Here is a 21,475-nt window from a genome sequence, read left to right as displayed (position 1 = left end):
TGCCTTTGTGTGATCTTATACAAGTTATTTGACTCATTTAACATTCCAAACTTTAGGTTCTCATAATATTCTGCAGCCATGCTGCTAGTCTTTCTCTAATCTGGTCTCTGCTAGCCAAGTAGCTTCCTATGGGATGGTGTTCACTAGTATGTTCTTTTGAACACTGGCAGAGCTGATTTTTGCCAGGGGCCTAGTGGGTCTATCACATGAGTCCTAGGTGAAAGGGCCAGGTTCTTTTTGCAATAATGGTTTAAGGCTTGGTATTGATTCCATGTTAGAAAACTAACATGATACCTGCCTCATTCTAGGCTCAGATGGCAAACTGCTAGTGAGAGCCAGAAGGAAACCACTTAGAGAAAAATCACAAGTCTAGGCTACACACTGTCTTTAGGGAGGGCCCCTTTGATGAGATTCTGTAGGTGTCTTGGAATGCTGTCTCCTGAGTAGCCAGATAAGAATCTAGGCTTTGTGATGCCTTTTCTGACTCACTCTGGCAGTCACTCCTTCCTCTGTGCTCCCACATCATCCCATACATTGCTTTTACCTAGCACTTGTCACATTGTATTATATTCATTTAATTTCCTGTACGTCTCCTTCTCTAGAAAAGAGTCCTTGATGATGGAGATCATTCAGACTGATCTCTGTATCTTGTAACCAACCAGGGATCTATTAGAGTAGAAGCCAGTGAAAGCTTAGTGAGTGAATGAATGGTGATAATAATAGCTAATTTTTTTTTTTAGCACTTACTGTATGCTAGGAACTTCTCATATTTTCACTACATTCTTATGATGTAGGAACTCTGATTCTCACCATTTTGTAGGTGACAGAATGAGGTTGAAAAAAGTAACTTGTTCATGACCTTACATCTAGTCAGTAGCAGATCTCAAATTCAATCCAAATCACTTGGTTCCAGAGTCCAAATCCTTAACCATGGTGCTAGAGGTGACCAAAAGGTTGACAAAAGACTGACCAAAGGCTAACTGAGTAGCTAAGTAAGTGACTAACAGTTGTGTGAAAGAGAGGCAGAGAAGGTACTGGTAACTCTTCTGCCAGACATAGTTCTGGGCTGTGAGTTTGAAACTACAAAGGTGAGTGGGGGCTCTATCTGGAGGCACCACTGGTCCATCAGGGGAAAAAACATTATGATTTAGGAGCCCATTTCTTACTGCTTATTCTTTCTCTGACAAGAAAAAGGATTGGCCAAGGCCAGAGATCTGTTCTGGTATATCCCTGGAGGTATTGCTATAACTCATGTGCTAGGGAGTAATACTTACTCTTCCATCTGCTTGAAATGCCCTTCTCTCAAGCATCTACATGGCTCAAAGGCCAGTGGTTTCCAACTGCACAAGACAATCAACTGGGGTCAACAGGAGAATATAATAGTGTGCATTTATATTACATTTATTTTTATCTCATTCTTTGCTGCTGCTACTGCTGCTAAGTCGCTTCAGTCGTGTCCGACTCTGTGCGACCCCATAGACGGCAGCCCACCAGGCTCCCTGTCCCTGGGATTCTCCAGGCAAGAACACTGGAGTGGATTGCCATTTCCTTCTCCAATGCATGAAAGTGAAAAGTGAAAGTGAAGTCGCTCAGTCGTGTCCGACTCTTAGCGACCCCATGGACTGCAGCCTACCAGGCTCCTCTGTCCATGGATTTTCCATGCAAGAGTACTGGAGTGGGGTGCCATTGCCTTCTCCGTCTCATTCTTTAAGTTTTATATATTTTTACAATATACCTAATGTCAGTATTGGAGAAGGACATGACAACCCACTCCAGTGTTCTTGCCTGGAGAATCCCAGGGACGGGGGAGCCTAGTGGGCTTCTGTCTATGGGGTTGCACAGAGTCGGACACGACTGAAGCGACTTAGCAGCAGCAGCAATGTCAGTATATATATCTAATTTATAAATATATATTCATATATGGTAATGTGTGCTTGAATTTTTTTACATGCAGATTATGTCATTAAAAATGTTGGAGACTACAAAGTTAGTCACCTTGTGCATCTCTTTTATGAAGGACTATGTGTTGCTGAAAACTCCAGGGGTTGGCCTTCTCCGATTTTGTGTAATATTGTTTGTCATTTTGCCCAGAGATGTAGTCTTTGATGTCTTTAGGAGCCAAATGGACAGAGGCTTAAGGGGATGAGAGAATCATGACTTTAGAAGACTGTCTCTTGCTTGCATGTCCTCCTGGGATTTGGTCATGTGAATCACTTGGCATCTCTCTCGGTACTAAGCTCTCCTGGCCAAATTCTGTCTCCCCTTACTGACAGACACAGCTCTCTGTACTTGGTGTTGCCTTCTTCCTCACTTTGGGCCAGGGATTCTTCCCATTTTCTCTTTTGGAATGAGAAAACAGAACAAGATTTTTAGCTTTTAGGCACTTGAACCTTAGGAACAAGGTCCTGGCACCCCGCCTTGACTAAATGGTGGGATATCATGCTGGGACACAGGGCTGCTGTCTGACAAGGACACAGCTCACTCTGGCTTACTTTGTTCAGATTGCAGTGATTCCGAGTGGGCAACACCTTACTGGCAAGCCTTACCTAGGTAGGGCATCTGCCGGATAACAGAATAATATATGGACGCATAGCCCAAAAAACGACTGCCTTGAGGTTTGTCCTAATATGTTGGAGTCTTTGTCCTTTTCCACAAAGCTTAGCTCTGTAGAGACTGACTATCCTCATTGGAGGTCTCCTTATAGACCTTCTGCCATGTGTTAAGAGCAGTGGTTCTCAGCCGGGGGCAGTTTTGTTCCCCAGAGTACATTTGGCAGTATCTCGAGACAGTTTTGATTGTTATGATTGGCAGCATACTACTGGCATCTGGTCGGTAGATGCCAGGGTTGTTAAGTGTTGTACAGTGCATAGGGCAGCCCCCTACAACAAAGAATTAACCTGTCCAAAAGGTCAGTGCTGCAGAGACTAAGAAACCCTAGCCTAGACTGACTCCTGCTTGTCTCTACTGCAGCGTAGGGCACAAGCAGAGGAGTTCCTGCCTGCCAAGGGTCTATGCTCAGGCCTGTATCAGGGTGTCTTCCCTGTAGACAAAAGACTCTTGTGGCACTTCTGGCTGTGGACCTTTCAAGCAACAAGACATGAAGTGGCCTTTCTACTCCATACGTCATGCTGGGTGAGGCCGAGCTCCTTTGACAATACAGGCAGGAATGTGTTCCCTGCACTTTGCAGGTTGACACTTGTCTGTCCACCTCACATCTTGTGCCACTCTGCTAGGTCTTCGTTACCTAACACTCTGGATGATAGCAAGTGATCATGTTTACAATGTATGTGGAGATATATTCATTTTCAGGAATAAAAGGCCAATCCGTTGTACTTTCCTCAGCACATCTTTAATGCCTGTTCTGTCATCCCTCCTTTCCTAAGCCCTATGATTTGAGCATATCTCTTGGAAATTAATCTCTCTCTTCCCTCCAGTGTATTCTAGTCTGGAAATTAGAAATTCAACCAGGCGATGACTAAGCAGTCTCCACCTAAGCCTCCAGGACCTTGTTTTCTAGGATGCAGTTGAATGCGCTAGATCTGCCTCATTTCCTCTCGCAGAACCTTTCCTGTGCCTCTGTGAATGGTCTAAGCTACCTCCAAAGTCTCTTGGCTTTAGAACTTTTCTCCTGAGCCCCAGCGGTTTTGGGGGGACATAGAGAGATTAGAGTACTTTTGTCTTCCACTGTTTTGTTCTTTCTGAGTGTCTGCTTTATACCATGTGCTGGGCTCCACTGTGGGGGAGGAGAAGGATAAAGGGACAGGGCCCAGACTTGTAACTTCTCTAGTTTAAATAGAGTGGCAGAAGCAACCTAAGATCTGAGGTGTGCCTACCAGAGGAATACCAGTAGCATCACTGACTCAGTAGACATGAGTTTGAACAAACTCTGGGAGACAGTGAAGGACAGGGAAGCCTGGAATGCTGCAGTCCATGGGGTCACAAAGAGTCTGACATGACTGAGTGACTGAACAACAACAATCAGAGGAATGCTGATTTTTGGTCACGCGTTTCAGAAGTTAACCTCCACCTGGGCTGTATATTTGTCTGGGAAGATTGTTGTTGCTGTTTGGTGGCACACATTCAGAACATTTCTGGAACGCCTCATTTAGGATAGTTATTTTTTGAGTAAATTCTTATTGATGCCACTGTATAAAAAACACTATTTTAGAGACAAAGAAGGTGAGCAAAACAGAAAAGGACATGGTCCCTGCCTTCAATTTCTCCTGACCATTAAGGGGAAATTAGAAAGCCTTCTCATGCAGGACAGTTTTGGGGAAAGATATAGATCTTAAAAGAGGATGGTAATAAATCTCACCATTTCATTCTGCTTCAAAACTTTTTTGGCTTCTTGCTGCTCACAGCAGTAGTTTTCAAACTTGAGGAATGTACAAATTCCTTTTAAGGCAAATCATTTATCTTGGGCCTGCAAAGCTGGTTTTATTTAATAGCATTCAAATATGTACAAACATAAAATAAAGTTTAAGTTGCTATATAAAATTTGTGTACAAATATAAACAAACAAAAACACACTGATACTTTAAATAAAAGCACATTTCAAATCCAATAAAATGATATATTTTTGCCAAAACCCGACTGCTCCCACCCAAGGTTCTTTAAGTTCAGTATGGGTGTATTACTGGGTGCTATATGGTGACTCAGTCCTCCCACTATTTTTCTCTATTCAAGCTCCTATGAAACTTTGTTTTATATGATGCATCATGATTTCACTTGACCTTTTCTTGGCTTGAACATATTCCTTGCACATTAAGTCCCCTTCTATTCCTTTATTGTTGATTCTTGACAAAACATGGAGATAAATTTGTTATCTCTGTGGCTAAATACCACACAACTATTAAAATATTTTTAAACTATTATTTTTATAGTTTCCATTTAAAAAAAGTCATAGTCTTATAACATTGAGGAAATGATTAGGTACAGTGGTCCACATATGGTAATGATGTGATTTGCAATATTATGAATGATCATTCAGTAATTGTTTCAGGTAGAATTGACTCCTGTTGTGAGAGAAAATCTTTTCAACCTGATATAAGCAAAAGGGGAAATTTATTTTTTGCACAGAACTGAAAAATATATGAATAGGGCTATCTATAGGTATGATCTCATTCAGAACTTAAGTGATGTCATCTGGATCCATCTCTTGGCTCAGATTTGTATGAAGCTTTCCTGCAGTGTCAGGGAGAATGTGTGTGTGTGTGTGTGTGTGTGTGTGTATAAATAATCTCTATGTATATTCTTATATAAATTAAAGAATGTTATATACATATGATGTTTATGACATAATGGCCAGGGAAAGTCATGAAGCCAGACTGCTTGAGTTCAATATTTACCAGTTCCTGGCTGGATAATTTTGGGAAAGTTACATAACCTTTTTGTGCCTCAGTTTCTTCATCTGTAAAATAGGGATAAAGTGGTATATATCCTTTACATGGTTGTCGAAAAGATTAGTGAGCTAATATATGTAAAGTACTTAGCACAGTTCCTGTTATAAAGTAAGTGCTATGTAAATGATGGATTCTATTAGTATCATTTTATTATTATTATAAAAATATATAATATAATATGAAGTGAAGTGAAGTGAAGTTGCTCAGTCATGTCCGACTCTTTGTGACCCCATGGACTGTAGCCTGCCAGGCTCCTCTGTCCGTGGGATTTTCCAGGCAAGAATACTGGAGTGGATTGCCATTTCCTTCTCCAGGGGATCTTCCCAACCCAGGGATCGAACCTGGGTCTCTCGCATCATAGGCAGATGCTTTTACCATCTGAGCCACCAGGGAAGTCATGATATAGTAATTCAGGATTATTTTATCCCAGATACACCAGGATAGTACAAGAAAAAAATCCATTCTCTATCAATTCAGTTCAGTTCAGTTGCTCAGTCGTGTCTGACTCTCTGCGACCCCATTGACTGCACCATGCCAGGCTTCCCTGTCCATCACCAGCTCCTGGAGCTTGGTCAAACTCATGTCCATTGAGTTGATGATGCCATCCAACCATCTCATCCTCTGTCGTCCCCTTCTCCTCCAGCCTTCAGTGTTTCCCAGCATCAGGGTCTTTTCCAATGAGTCAGTTCTTCATATCAGGTGGCCAAAGTATTGGAGCTTCAGCTTCAGCATCAGTCCTTCCAGTGAATATTCAGGGTGGATTTCCTTTAGGATTGACTGATTTGATCTCCTTGCAGTCCAAGGGACTCTCAAGAGTCTTCTCTAACACCACAGTTCAAAAGCATCAATTCTTCGGCACTCAGCTTTCCTAATGGTCCAACTCTCACATCCATGCATGATTACTGGAAAAACTATACGTTTTACTAGACAGAACTTTGTCGTCAAAGTAATGTCTCTGCTTTTTAATATGCTGTCTAGATTGGTCATTGGTCATAGCTTTTCTTCCAAGCGTCTTTTAATTTCATGGCTGCAGTCACTGTCAGCAGAGATTTTGGAACCCAAGAAAACAAAAAGTACTGTATGTATTCCTTTCATAGTTAGGATTTTATGGGCGAAAACACATAGATGTGGCGAATGTTAAGGTCACTGTGACTATGACAGTAAGTTGCAAGCATTGCTTGCATTCCGGAATCATGGCTTTACTTATCTCTTCCTGCAGTATACAACTGGACCGTGGATGAGGTGGTGCAGTGGCTGATCACATATGTGGAGCTGCCTCAGTATGAGGAGACCTTCCGGAAGCTGCAGCTCAGTGGCCATGCCATGCCAAGGTCAGGAGGAGAGTGGGTTTTCTCACTTGGGGTATAGGGAATGGGATGGGGTTGGCCTGCCTTCTGGTTACTCTCACGTGTTAAATGAAGTTTCACTCCTTTCAGTGCAGAATTTGTAGACTTCGTTTCTCACATTTACTGTATACTTGCTATAAAGCATAATGGGCACTTCACATCTATTCTCTTATTTAATATTTCTATCAATCCTGGGAAGAGTACTAATGGCTGCCATTTATTGAGTTCTTAGTACATGCCAGGCACTGTACTCGACACTTTATATACAGTATCATTTAATTCTTACATCAGTCCTGTAAGGTAGATATTACTGTGTCTAGGTGATAAGCCTGGCTAAGTAACTTTTCCAAGGCCACATGGCTAGTTAGAGGCAAAACTGTGATTTGAACCTAGATCTGGGTAGACTTCAAAGCCTGTGCTACTTCTCTTTTCTTCTTCTGGCTCCCCCCAGCAGCTGTCTCTTTTATTGCCCATGGCACTGGGGCCCCGGGGCTCCTTTAACTTCCCCTGAATTACCCATACACAGTTTATCTACTCTAAAAAAATGGTGCAGAGATGGGGGCCAACTAGCATTGGCCCCAGCCTCCTCTCTGGAGTGACTGTTCCAACACCTGTTGTGTCCTAACTCTGCCCCTCTTACAGATACAGTATGCTAGGACTTGGGGTGGTGTGGGGAGGGGCTAGAGTACTGCTTGGACTTCTTGTTATGTCAACTAGTGCCGTATGTCATCCACTGATTAATCCATTTACTTATTCATTCAATCAATATTTACTGGGTACCTGTTCTGTGCCAAGCACTTGTGCTGGGTGCTGGGAATAAAGATGGCAACAAGTTGCCCTTCCCCTCAAAGGGCTTACTGTCTGGTAAGTGCTCATTATGTATAACCTGTCATCTTATTATGTAGGTGCATCTGGTTATGAGCTTCAGCAAAGGGAAAAGGGGAAGGTGAAGCTGTTGGAATGTCCACACATTGCAGCCTCTAGCCATAGAGCTACCGGGCAGTGCTGTCCAGGCTTAGCTGAGCTGGCTGGTCCCTCCTCTGCTGCCTGCAGCCTCTTCTTCATGGCTTCTCCCTACTCTAGAGAGAGTAATAATCTTAATGTTTGTACATCCCTTTATAGAGTTTCTTTCCTACCTGTTATTTCAGTTGATGCCCACTATTCTGGGAGGAAGGAATTATTATCCCAACTTTTGGGCAAACAAACTGGATTTCAAATATTTTATGATTTATCAAAGCCAGTAAGTTGCAGAGCTGGGATTTGAACTTAGGTCTGCCTGGTTCTAAATGCCCTGCTTTTTTCACTGCATCTTCCTCTTGCCCCATGTAGTTGAACATAGGCATCCTGGAAATACTCAGTGTAGTTCTATTTAACAACACTTTACCAAGCATACCCTGTGTCATGCTCTCTCCTGGGCCCTGAGGACAAAGAAACACATTAGACCCCACATTTGCCTTGAGGAACTCCGTGTTTAGTGGAAGAGACAGACAATCAAACAGATGATTAACCATGAAGCTCCAGGATTTAGGTTCTTTCTCATGGAAATAGCAGTATTACCTACTTTATGGATTCCTGACCCATTCCATCTTGAAGAATGGCAATGGCTTGGATTAAGCTGGAAAACATAGATGAGGAATCAGTTCTCAGGTACTGAGCTCACTTGGCCATTCTGTGACTAGGATTAGATCTGAGACCAGACCCGGCCAGGCTGGGCGCAGGGGTAGAGGCAGCCGAACTGTGGTGGCTCAGTGACAGTAGGAAGCCTGGAGCCTTCAGAGCAGGGAGTGTGGGGTGGAGTGGGGGTGTTTTTCTAGGCCTATCACTAGGCAGCATGGTATAATGGGATGAATCTAGCAGATTTGGGTTGAATCCTGCCTTTGCCACTTACTTGCTGTGTGACTTTGGGCAAATTACTTATCCCTAAGTCTCAGTTTTCTTATCGTAAAGTGGAGCTGCTAATAAAAAAACTGGGTTCCTAAAGTGTGGGGACTAAATGAGGTATTGTATGTAAAGTGTCAGAATAGTATGAGATACACAGCTGCTTAATAAATGTTAGTTCCTTTCTCATTTCTTGTTGCTTAGAAATTCATAGGTTTCTTTGACAAATAGACTGTAGAAAAGGTGATACTTAACTTTGATCAGTTAGATGAAGGCCAGTACACTTGTTAGAAGTGCTCTAAAGAGAGCCCCAAGAACTCCCAAGTTTGTGAGAAGCATCGGATTTACTTAAGTTTACACAGAAGGAAATTGAGGCCCCAGGGAAGAGATTAAGCAGCTTATGTCAGACAAGTGAATCATTGATGGAGCTGGGGCCAGAAGCTGAATCTCCTGACCATCCCCACCCCTACCCCACCCTCACCCACATCAGGGTATCTCACTGCCTGTTTTATAGATGGGCTTGGTTGCTTCCCAGGACTAGAGAAAGAAGTAACTATGCCTGCATGCCCAGGCAGGAGTGTAAATGACACACTGATGTCAGAAGCTTTTCTTTATCTAGGGAAACAAAGCTATGAATAAGAAAAGAGCACAAACCATAGTATAGTAGATCATCCTCACTTGTGGGACCCAGACCAGTGGTTTTTCAACCTTTCATGTCTTACGCTCCTCTCCCCTCTATACCCACTAAATTCAAGCAGAAGAGAAACAAAGTCCAGTTTTTCCTATACCATTTCCTTGTTTATAGGAAATGGTATATAATCATATACCATTATAATCATACTGTTAATAATAACTTAATAAGAGAGGAATATATATATTCCTCTCATTATTATTAACAGTATGATTGAAGAATATAAAAAATATAGTAATGTGATTGAGAGTCAATTGCTATTACTCAAATACAAGATGACAAGACTAATGCAATGCTGTTTGTCAGCAGATTTATATTTAATGACAGTTAGGATCAGGTAAATTCAGAGGCCCTCAGAATCCCTGGGTCATGTGGTGTAACATTTTGACCTGGGCTGGACAGAAGAATGCGTTTACAGATGGTGGGAGTGTGGAGACAGGTGTTTGGTGGATAATCCCTGGGAGGAGAAGCACAACAGAAAATTTACAGTTGAGTATGGGAATGGTCACAGATAGTTAATCCTTAGAAAATATGATATTCAGGAGATGATGGACATGGGGAGAAAGGTGAACAAATTCTTGGTGAATGTTATGTGCTCTCTTTACTGCTTGTTGAGATCCACTGGTGTTGACTCTGTATACTTGAGTGCAGAGGGGAGCAAGCACTAGGAGCTAGAATTCATGGAAGTGTTCCTGGAGGAGGTGGGTAATCCTACCAGGATCCTTTCTGCTTTGTCGGCAGGGAACTGAGCCCCTCCTGTTTGCCCCCACAGGCTTGCTGTGACCAATACCACCATGACAGGGACTGTGTTGAAGATGACAGACCGGAGCCATCGGCAGAAGCTGCAGCTGAAGGCCCTGGACACGGTGCTCTTTGGGCCTCCTCTCTGTGAGTCGGGGAGAGGGAAGGCTGCTGATGTGCCATGGACCCCACGGCTGGGTTGAGGTCCTGGGTCTGCCCCAAAGGGATAAAATGAATATTCTACAGAGGTACATCAGAAGGTTAAAGAAGGCATTCTGTAAAAGAGGTGGCATGTGACCTCTGCCTTTAAAGATGGGTAGGGCTTTATTCCATGGAGGAGCCAGGAGAAGGCAGTCTAGGTGGAGAAAACAACCTGAGTGAGAATACAGACACTAAATATGAATGGTATGCTCAGGGATAACAACCTGAAGCAGGCTGAGTGCCGTCTAGCTGTTCCTGCTGTCACTGGACATGCAGAGGCCATGGACTGATTGCTGAACATTTTGTGTCCTTGAACAACCAAACAGGGCTAAGCAGGCTTTCACTGAAGCAACAGAGATATCTTGGACTAGGGCAGGTTGGTCTCTTCAGCCCAGGGTCAGTTGCGGGGATTAGGTGCTTCAGCTCCTGAACATCTGTCAGGTGGGAATGATCAACCTTGCTATCCTTTTTTATTCTAAGTGAACTCAACACAGAGTAGTAAAATTTCTTAGAAAATTTGCCTTGACCAGAAGGCTCTTAGGGCCTACTCTGTGTCCTCTGGGAGCTGTTGGCACCAGCCTGACCCCAGCGGAAGATGCCAGCAGCAGGATACTGTGAAGCCCAACACCAGTCCAGAGAAGCTGCCGGCAGGCAGGGTCAGTGGCAGTGTGACATTTCTCTTGACAAGTACCCAAGCTGATATCTCAATAGAGGTGGATAGGTCCATAATTTTTTGGTTTAAAAAAGCTTTAATAGACTTTATTTTTATTATTTTTTAAGATTTATTTATTTTAGTTTTTGGCCACAGGGCTTGTGGGATCTTAGTTCCCTAACCAGGAATCAAACTCAGGCCCACAGCAGTGAATGCCCAAGTCCTAACCACCAAGACATCCCCTATTTTTATTTTTTAATTTAAAACATTAAATTTTTTTTTTTCTCTTTTAGCCATGCTGCATGGCATGTGGGATCATAGTTCCCTTACCGGGGGTTGAACCCATGCCACTGCAGTGGAAGCACAGAGTCTTAACCACTCTACCACTGGGGAAGTCCCTAGATTTTATTTTTTTGAGTAGATTTAGGTTCACGTCAAAACTGAGTGGAAGGTACAGAGATTTTCCATAGACTTCTGCCCCCATACATGCATAGCCTTCCCCATTAAAAACATCCTCACCACAGTGGTACATTTGTAACAACTGCTGAACCTACACTGACACAGCATTATCACCCAGAGTCCATAGTTTACATTAAGATTCACTCTTGGTATTGTGCGGTCTGTAGGTTTGGACAAATGTATGATGACTTGTGTCCACCTGTGTGGTGTCAGAAAGAATGGTTTTTCACTGCCCTAAAGATCCTCTGTGCTCCACCTGTTTATCCTTCTTTCTTCCTCAACCCCTGGCAATCACTGATTTTTTTTTTTTTAACCTCTCCATAGTTTTGTCTTCTTCAGAAGGTCTATACCTTTTGTAAGTGTGAAACAGAGCAACATGGGAGAAGACCATTTTCATCTGCTTTGTTGCCTTTTTTGAACCTGTTCTATGTGCTTAGTCACTCAGTCATGTCCGACTCTTTGCAACCTGATGGACTGTAGCCCGCCAGGCCTCTCTGTCTATAAGGATTCTCCAGGCAAGAATACTGGAGTGGGTTACCATGCCCTCCTCCAGGGGATCTTCCCAACCCAGGGATTGAACCCATCTCTCCTGCATTGCAGGCGGATTCTTTATGTGTAAGCCACTAGGGAAGCCTTTTTGGTCATACTACTACTACTACTAAGTTGCTTCAGTCGTGTCCAACTCTGTGCGACCCCATGGACTGCAGCCTACCAGGCTTCTCCGTCCATGGGATTCTCCAGGCAAGAACACTGGAGTGGGTTGCCATTTCCTTGTCCAATGCATGAAAGTGGAAAGTGAAAGTGAAGTCGCTCAGTCGTGTCCAACTCTTAGTGACCCCATGGACTGCAGCCTAACCAGGCTCCTCCATCCATGTGATTTTCCAGGCAACAGTACTGGAGTGGGGTGCCATTGCCTTCTCCTTTTTGGTCCTAGGACACATTTTTTCTTATCATTCATTTATAAGTTTTGAATAAATGACACAATGAAGGCTCTAATTGTGAGGCCCACCCTCTGTACTACCAACATTTTTTTAAATTTTTATTTTATTTTTAAACTTTACAATATTGTATTGGTTCTGCCATATATCGAAATGAATCTGCCACAGGCATACATGTGTTCCCCATCCTGAACCCTCCTCCCTCCTCCCTCCCCATACCATCCCTCTGGGTCGTCCCAGTGCACCAGCCCCAAGCATCCAGTATCGTGCATCGAACCTGGACTGGCGACTCGTTTCATATATGATGTTATACATGTTTCAATGCCATTCTCCCAAATCATCCCACCCTCTCCCTCTCCCACAGAGTCCAAAAGACTGTTCTATACATCAGTGTCTCTTTTGCTGTCTCGTATACAGGGTTATCGTTACCATCTTTCTAAATTCCATTTATATGCGTTAGTATACTGTATTGGTGTTTTTCTTTCTGGCTTACTTCACTCTGTATAATAGGCTCCAGTTTCATCCACCTCATTAGAACTGATTCAAATGTTTTCTTTTTAATGGCTGAGTAATACTCCATTGTGTATATGTACCACAGCTTTCTTATCCATTCGTCTGCTGATGGACATCTAGGTTGCTTCCATGTCCTGGCTATTATAAACAGTGCTGTGATGAACACTGGGGTACATGTGTCTCTTTCCCTTCTGGTTTCCTCAGTGTGTATGCCCAGCAGTGGGATTGCTGGGTCATAAGGCAGTTCTATTTCCAGTTTTTTAAGGAATCTCCACACTGTTCTCCATAGTGGCTGTACTAGTTTGCATTCCCACCAACAGTGTAAGAGGGTTCCCTTTTCACCACATCCTCTCCAGCATTTATTGCTTGTAGACTTTTGGATGGCAGCCATTCTGACTGGCGTGAAATGGTACCTCATAGTGGTTTTGATTTGCGTTTCTCTGATAATGAGTGATGTTGAGCATCTTTTCATGTGTTTGTTAGCCATCTGTATGTCTTCTTTGGAGAAATGTCTATTTAGTTCTTTGGCCCATTTTTTGATTGGGTCATCTGCCAACATTTTTAAAGCACCTACAGTGCACCACTAAATGACAGTCTCTTCTCTCAGGAAGTTCCATCTAAATGAACATTGGTGTGTCAACAAATTCAGTAAATGGTCAACAGATACAGTGGTATAACAGTCGTGTAAGTCATTCCATAGTTCAGATGGGAGCACAAAATAGGGAGGAGTTTTCAGTTGGAGACCAAGAAGTTTTATGGAAAGGATCACTCTTGAGCTGACTCTTGAAAAATGGGAAGTGGCCTTATTAAACTTTCTTTATTATCAGCCTATCCCCCTCTCTTTGTATACACCAGCAAAAACGTTTATACCAGAAGAATCAAACCCAGCAGTGAAAGCTAGGTTATTTTTTCTGAGGCTCTCCCATGTCACCCTGCAGTTACAGGGAGGCCTTTGGCAGCCTGAAATCTTCTTTAGTCTTCTGAGATACACTAATAGACTGTTAAGACAGCTAGTGCTAGCAGTAAAGAACCCACTCGCCAGAGCAGGAGACGTAAGACATAAGAGATGTGGGTTTGATCCCTGGTTCAGGAAGATCCCCTGGAAAAGGAAATGGCAACCCACTCCAGTATTGTTGCCTGGAGAATCCCATGGAGAGAGGAGCCTGGCAGGCTACAGTCTATAGGGTTGCAAAGAGTCAGACACGACTGAAGCAATGTAGCATACACAGGGTCTGTATCGAAATAGTATTTACTGTATCTGAAAGGGTGTGTTAAAAACAGGTTAAGCAAGAATTGCAAATGGAAAAATCACCTTTTTCTCAAGCACACACAGAACCTTCTCCAGGATAGATCATATCCTGGGCCATAAATCTAGCCTTGGTAAATTTGAAAAAATTTAAATCATTCCAAGCATCTTTTCTGACCATAATGCAGTAAGATTAGATGTCAATTACAGGAGAAAAACTATTAAAAATTCCAACATATGGAGGCTGAACAACATGCTGCTGAACAACCAACAAATCACAGAAGAAATCAAAAAAGAAATCAAAATATGCATAGAAACGAAAATGAAAACACAACAACCCAAAACCTATGGGACACTATAAAAGCAGTGTGAAGGGGAAGGTTCATAGCAATACAGGCTTACCTCAAGAAACAAGAAAAAAGTCAAATAAATAACCTAACTCTACACCTAAAGCAACTAGAAAAGGGAGAAATGAAGGACCCCAGGGTTAGTAGAAGGAAAGAAATCTTAAAAATTAGGGCAGAAATAAATGCAAAAGAAACAAAAGAGACCATAGCAAAAATCAACAAAGCCAAAAGCTGGTTCTTTGAGAAGATAAATAAAATTGACAGACCATTAGCCAGACTCATGAAGAAACAAAGGGAGAAAAATCAAATCAACAAAATTAGAAATGAAAATGGAGAGATCACAACAGACAACACAGAAGTACGAAGGATCATAAGAGACTATTATTAGCAACTATATGCCAATAAAACAGACAACATGGAAGAACTGGACAAATTCTTAGAAAAGTACAACTTTCCAAAACTGAACCAGGAAGAAATAGAAAATCTTAACAGACAGATCAGAAGCAAAGAAATTGAAACTGTAATCAGAAATCTTCCAACAAACAAAAGCCCAGATCCAGACGGCTTCACAGCTGAATTCTACCAAAAAAATTTAGAGAAGAGCTAACACCTATCCTACTCAAACTCTTCCAGAAAATTGCAGAGGAAGGTAAACTTCCAAAATCATTCTATGAGGCCACCATCACCCTAATACCAATACCTGACAAAGATGCCACACAAAAAAGAAAACTACAGGCCAATATCACTGATGAACATAGATGCAAAAATCCTTAACAAAATTCTAGCAAATAGAATCCAACAACATATTAAAAAGATCATACATCATGACCAAATGGGCTTTATCCCAGGGATGCAAGGATTCTTCAATATCTGCAAATCAATCAATGTAATACATCACATTAACAAATTGAAAAGTAAAAACCATATGGTTATGTCAATAGATGCAGAGAAAGCCTTTGACAAAATTCAACATCCATTTATGATAAAAACCCTCCAGAAAGCAGGAATAGAAGGAACATACCTCAACATGATAAAAGCTATGTATGACAAACTCACAGCAAACATTATCCTCAGTGGTGAAAAATTGAAAGCATTTCCCCTAAAGTCAGGAACAAGACAAGCATGCCCACTCTTACCACTACTATTCAACATAGTTTTGGAAGTTTTGACCACAGCAATCAGAGCAGAAAAAGAAATAAAAGGAATCCAGATTGGAAAAGAAGAAGCAAAACCCTCACTATTTGCAGATGACATGATCCTCTACATAGAAAACCCTAAAGACTCCACCAGAAAATTACTAGAACTAATAAATGAATACAGTAAAGTTGCAGGATATAAAATCAAAACACAGAAATTCCTTGCATTCCTATACACTAACAATGAGAAAGCAGAAAGAGAAATTAAGGGAAAAATTCCATTCACCATTGCAATGTAAAGAATAAAATACTTAGGAAGATATCTACCTAAAGAAACAAAAGATGTATATATAGAAAACTATAAAACACTGATGAAAGAAATCAAAAAGGACACAAATAGATGGAGAAATATACCGTGTTCATGGATTGGAAGAATCAATATAGTAAAAATGAGTATACTGCCCAAAGCAATCTATAGATTCAATGCAATCCTTATCAAGCTACCAATGTTATTTTTCAGAGAACTAGAACAAATAATTTCACAATTTGTATGGAAATACAAAAAACCTCGACTAGCCAAAGCAATCTTGAGAAAGAAGAATGGAACTGGAGGAATCAACCTGCCTGACTTCAGGCTCTACTACAAAGCCACAGTCATCAAGACACTATGGTACTGGGACAAAGACAGAAATACGGATCAATGGAACAAAATAGAAAGCCCAGAGATAAATCCGCGCACCTATGGACACCTTATCTTTGACAAAGGAGGCAAGAATATACAATGGAGAAAAGACAATCTCTTTAACAAGTGGTGCTGGGAAAACTGGTCAACCACTTGTAAAAGAATGAAACTAGAACACTTTCTAACACCATACACAAAAATAAACTCAAAATGGATTAAAGATCTAAACGTAAAACCAGAAACTATAAAACTCCTAGAGGAGAACATAGGCAAAACACTCTCTGACATACATCACAGCAGGATCCTCTATGACCCACCTCCCAGAATATTGGAAATAAAAGCAAAAATAAACAAATGGGACCTAATTAACCTTAAAAGCTTCTGTACATCAAAGGAAACTATAAGCAAGGTGAAAAGACAGCCTTCAGAATGGGAGAAAATAATAGCTAATGAAGCAACTGACAAACAACTAAACTCAAAAATATACAAGCAACTCCTACAGCTCAATTCCAGAAAAGTAAATGACCCAATCAAAAAATGGGCCAAAGAACTAAATAGACATTTCTCCAAAGAAGACATACAGATGGCTAACAAACACATGAAAAGATGCTCAACGTCACTCATTATCAGAGAAATGCAAATTAAAACCACTATTAGGTACCACTTCACGCCAGTCAGAATGGCTGCCATCCAAAAGTCTACAAGCAATAAATGCTGGAGAGGGTGTGGAGAAAAGGGAACCCTCTTACACTGTTGGTGGGAATGCAAACTAGTACAGCCACTATGGAGAACAGTGTGGAGATTCCTTAAAAAACTGGAAATAGAACTGCCTTATGACCCAGCAATCCCACTGCTGGGCATACACACCGAGGAAACCAGAATTGAAAGAGACACGTGTACCCCAATGTTCATCACAGCACTGTTTATAATAGCCAGGTCATGGAAGCAACCTGGATGCCCATCAGCAGACGAATGGATAAGAAAGCTGTGGTACATATACACAATGGAGTATTACTCAGCCATTAAAAAGAAAACATTTGAATCAGTTCTAATGAGGTGGATGAAACTGGAGCCTATTATACAGAGTGAAGTAAGCCAGAAAGAAAAACACCAATACAGTATACTAATGCATATATATGGAATTTAGAAAGATGGTAATGATAACGCTGTATGCGAGACAGCAAAAGAGACACAGATGTATAGAACAGTCTTTTGGACTCTGTGGGAGAGGGAGAGGGTGGGATGATTTGGGAAAATGGCACTGAAACATGTATATTATCACATGTGAAATGAATCGCCAGTCCAGGTTTGATGCATGATACAGGGCGCTCGGGGCTCATGCACTGAGATGACCCAGAGGGATGGTATGGGGAGGGATGTGGGAGAGGGGTTCAGGATGGGGAACACATGTAAACCCATGGCAGATTCATGTCAATGTATGGCAAAACCAGTACAATATTGTAAAGTAATTAGCCTCTAATTAAAATAAATAAATTAAAAAAAAGAGAAAAATCAGCTAGGTCTAGAGAGCATGAGAATCAGAATCCTGGGTACATGGTACTGGGTCCTGGAGGTCAGAGCCAGCAAGGGGAGCCCCAGTGAATTGGGTTAGGCTGATACGAGGACAGGAGTATCTTCTCCTAGACTCTTTTCATTTAGCCTCTAGGTTGCCTGTAACCTAATCTAAAGGAGGTCAGAGGTCAGCAGAAAACTGTTTCTGAGGTAGGCAGAGCAGAGATGCTAGAGTTAAGAAGATATTTCACATCCACTAGGAGAGCTACAATAAAAGTGAAAACAGAGGGAATAACAGAAAGTAAGTGTTGGCAGGGAGATGGAGAAATTAGAACACTTGTATATTTCTAGTGATAACGAGAAAGCTTCAGCTACTTTAGAAAATAGTCTCATCATTCCTCAAAAAGTTAAACATAGTTACCATATAACTCAGCGATTTCATACCCAGGAATGTACCCCAAAATTGAAAACAGGTACTGAAACAAGTACATGTACATGGCAGCATTATTCACAATAGCTGAGGTGGAAGCAACCCATATATACATTGATGGATGAATGGATAAATAGTTGTAGTATATAAACACAATGAAATATAACTCAACCATAAAAGGAAGTGAAGTTCTGATTACATGCTGCAAGAACATGTATTGTATGATTCCATTTATATGCAATATTCAGAATAGATAAATCCATGGGGATCAAATTAAGATTGGTGGCTGGCAGGGGCTAGAGTGAGTGGGAAATGGGAAGTGGCTGATAATGGGTGTGGGATTTCTTTTGGGATAATGATTAAGGTTCTAAAGTTAATTGTGCTGATGGTTGCACAACCTTGTGAATACACTAAAATCACTGAATTGTTTAATTTAAAAGAATGAATTTTAGAGTATGTGGATTATGTCTCCCATCGTCATCATCATCATTATTACAACTTGATTTTTTATAACCTTTAGACTTCCATTTAGAGAACTTCTTATAAACCTAGGGAAGCACCTTGGTCTCTTTTCATAATTGCCACTCACTGTGTGACCTTGTGTAGATTGTTTTTCTCAGTATATATTTGCTGGTTTGTATCATGAAACAACTGAACTTAAGGATCCTTATGACTCCTTTCAGCTGTGACATTCCATGGTTTTGGGGAGAAACCCTTTGGTTGATAAGGATTCTGTGTAAAAGGTGGGAGGCCTGTTCTTTCCCCCTACTGCCTGTATCCTGTACTTTTAGGACTTCTGTGTTCAGCCATTTTCTTATCACGTGACCTTTGGCAGTTCACTTCTGCTTAGATTTGGCTTCCCTCATCTGTGAAATGGTCTCGGTCATTTAGGCTCTTACTGGCTCTCTCATTTAAGAACTCAGAATTGGTGTTCTCCTGGGAGCTAAGATGAATCCAGCAGCTGTCCTGATGGCAGAGATTGTTTTTTATACTTTCCTGCTGATGCTTCTTAAAGAAAAATTTAGAAAATTATCAGATGGAACCTAAGGAAGATACTAGGAAGCTCTTTGCCAGGAGACTTCTGCAAGAGTGGGCCACCCCTGATGGGTGCCTGCAGAGAATTCCTTGACCTGAGTCCCCTAGGTTCTGTTTTTCCATTTGCACATGGACTAAAACCCCTAGTCAGTGCTCTTCCCTGTCCAGCACCCATGCAGGATTTAGAGTGATGGCCTGTGCTAGCTTGGACCTGGGTTCTGCATCCAGGGTGAGCTGTTATGGTGTGGTCTCAGGCCTCCCCACTGGCTTGCAGTGAACACCCTCTGAGCACCTGGGCTGGCTTCAGTTGCCAGTTGTGGCTACCTTGCCCAGTATTAATGAAGTCCCACTGCCGGTCTGAGGCTTGAGAAATTGCAAATCACAATTTTGTTTACAGTAGCTGTGGGGTCTGCTGAGTGAGTGGATCCATCTGCCCGCAGGAGCCTCAGAGCTTGGGAAGAGGGAAGGAGGATCAGACTGGCTTAGTCTGGAGTCCTGACCATAGAAGACAGCTTGGCCCTCCCTACGTGGGCCACAGAGCAGCACAGGTGTTTCCTGTCTTTTCTGCCAGCAGAGCTGGCTCTGGGCTGGCCCAGCTGGGGCTCTCCTGACAGTGCCGGTGGCCAGATGTCAGGTGTGCTCTGAGACACAGAGGCCCAAAGACAGTGTTCAGTTTGGGGTCTCAGCTGATCTCTCATTATGGCAGCAAATGATTCACTGAGAGAGAAACTGAGGCTAAAATGAGGCGAGTTTTAAACAGCAGAGCCATGACTCAAACCTAGATTTTTAGCTTATATTTCAGCTCTCTTTTCTACTATATTATCCCACCCTCCACTTCTGTTAGAGGAGACAAGATGTAAGAGTCCCAGCTCTGAAATCAAACAGACTGGCTCTATCACTCAGTCATTTGGTGACCTTGGGGACATTCCTAAGGTTCTCTGTGTCCCAGTTTCCCCTACGTGGTAGCTGCTATTGTTAGTGTGTATCACTGTCTTGGACTCAGGGCTGGGTGCCCTTTGTGCTGTTAAAGGTGCAGAAAGAGGCCTGCACAGTAATCATGGGGTTGGGGGGACTTGTGAAGAGGAAAAGACAAAGACTGCACCTTGTCTTCCTTCCACAGTGGCTCGGGTAATAGGGGAAGTCATCAGTGAGCAGGAGGGGCTGCCTGTCTGGCACAGCTTGCTCTGTTCTTACCTGCTTTCTCCTTTTTGTTATGTTCCTTCTCTAGGATGCCTTTCCAGCCTCTTCCTGGGCATGCTCAACCCTTCCCTCTTACTTTCCACTTTCCCTTGGGGATCCACAGCCCTTTGTACCTGCTTTTTTGTTTGTTTGTTATTTCAGATTTCCCTCTCTTTTATTGAAAGTATAATTGATTATACGGGGGATAAGCTACAGGCTTGGGGGAAGTAGGGGAAGAGTCTGGCTCAGCTTAGCTGTGCGGAGAACTGCTCCCTGTGTAGTATCTAGTGCAATCAATCAATTGATTATACTAGTACAATATTGTGTTAGTTTCAGGAGCACAGAAAAGTAATTATATCTGCTTTCTGTATAACAATCTGTTTTCCTGGCTGCTACTCTTTAAACTGGAAACTCCTTGAGGGTAGACACAGCTTTGTTCATCTGTCATTGCCACTCAGCGTAAAACCCAGCAAGAAAGAGATGGAAGTTATACAGAAGGAGGCTGGGCCTCTCCAAAGCTACAGGCTTGGGGGAAGTAGGGGAAGAGTCTGGCTCAGCTTAGCTGTGCGGAGAACTGCTCCCCGTGTAGTATCTGTGCACCAGTGGGGCAGCTAAGGCATTTTTTGGGGGGCTACAATCAGAAGAAAAGAGGGCCCAGAAATAGTTCTTACAGGTTAAACAGACAGCTCAGCATAGAAGGCTATGTAAATGACAAAAGAAATTCCTAGCACCTACTGTGGCAATGAGGAGTGAGTATCTGTATCTGTCAGGCACAGGGGACTGTGGGCAGTAGAGAAGCAGATAGAATACATGGGGAGAGGGGATTCCAGAACGTGATAATTACTGGAGCCTCACATTCTCACCCTGAAAACTGGCACCCTGAAAATTCTATCACTCCGCACTCTGTTCACATGTCAGCATCTCATTTGTTTACACCCTCCTCCCTTGCCTCAAGCCTGATTGTGTTAACAGTTGACCTCATTTTGCTAAAATCTATTTGTAGCACTCAGCCTGGGAATTTTGCCACCCTCTGGCTCCCCAGGCCCTAACCAGCTTCTCTGGGTTAGTTCTGTTCATCTCACTGGCC

The 21,475-nt window shown here is 42.3% G+C and overlaps 1 protein-coding gene across 6 annotated transcripts in view; it reads left to right on the top strand.

Annotated features, from left to right (window-relative positions):
- The window catches only part of STIM1 (stromal interaction molecule 1), a 204,484-nt gene that overhangs the window by 157,566 nt on the left and 25,443 nt on the right, over positions 1–21,475 (top strand). For all 6 annotated transcript variants that reach the window (XM_086338458.1, XM_086338455.1, XM_086338454.1 and 3 more), the window contains 2 exons: positions 6,622–6,733; positions 10,090–10,205. In XM_086338458.1, the coding sequence (XP_086194584.1) occupies positions 6,622–6,733; positions 10,090–10,205 (228 nt within the window). The remainder of the gene's footprint in view (positions 1–6,621; positions 6,734–10,089; positions 10,206–21,475) is intronic.

This window comes from Bos grunniens, chromosome 15, assembly GCF_055505025.1.
Source record: "Bos grunniens cultivar Pamir isolate PY7600 chromosome 15, Bosgru_T2T1.0, whole genome shotgun sequence".
In the NCBI taxonomy this organism is placed as follows: domain Eukaryota; kingdom Metazoa; phylum Chordata; class Mammalia; order Artiodactyla; family Bovidae; genus Bos; species Bos grunniens.
Note: the sequence above shows the minus strand (reverse complement) of the source record. Positions and strands in the feature narration are given on the sequence as shown.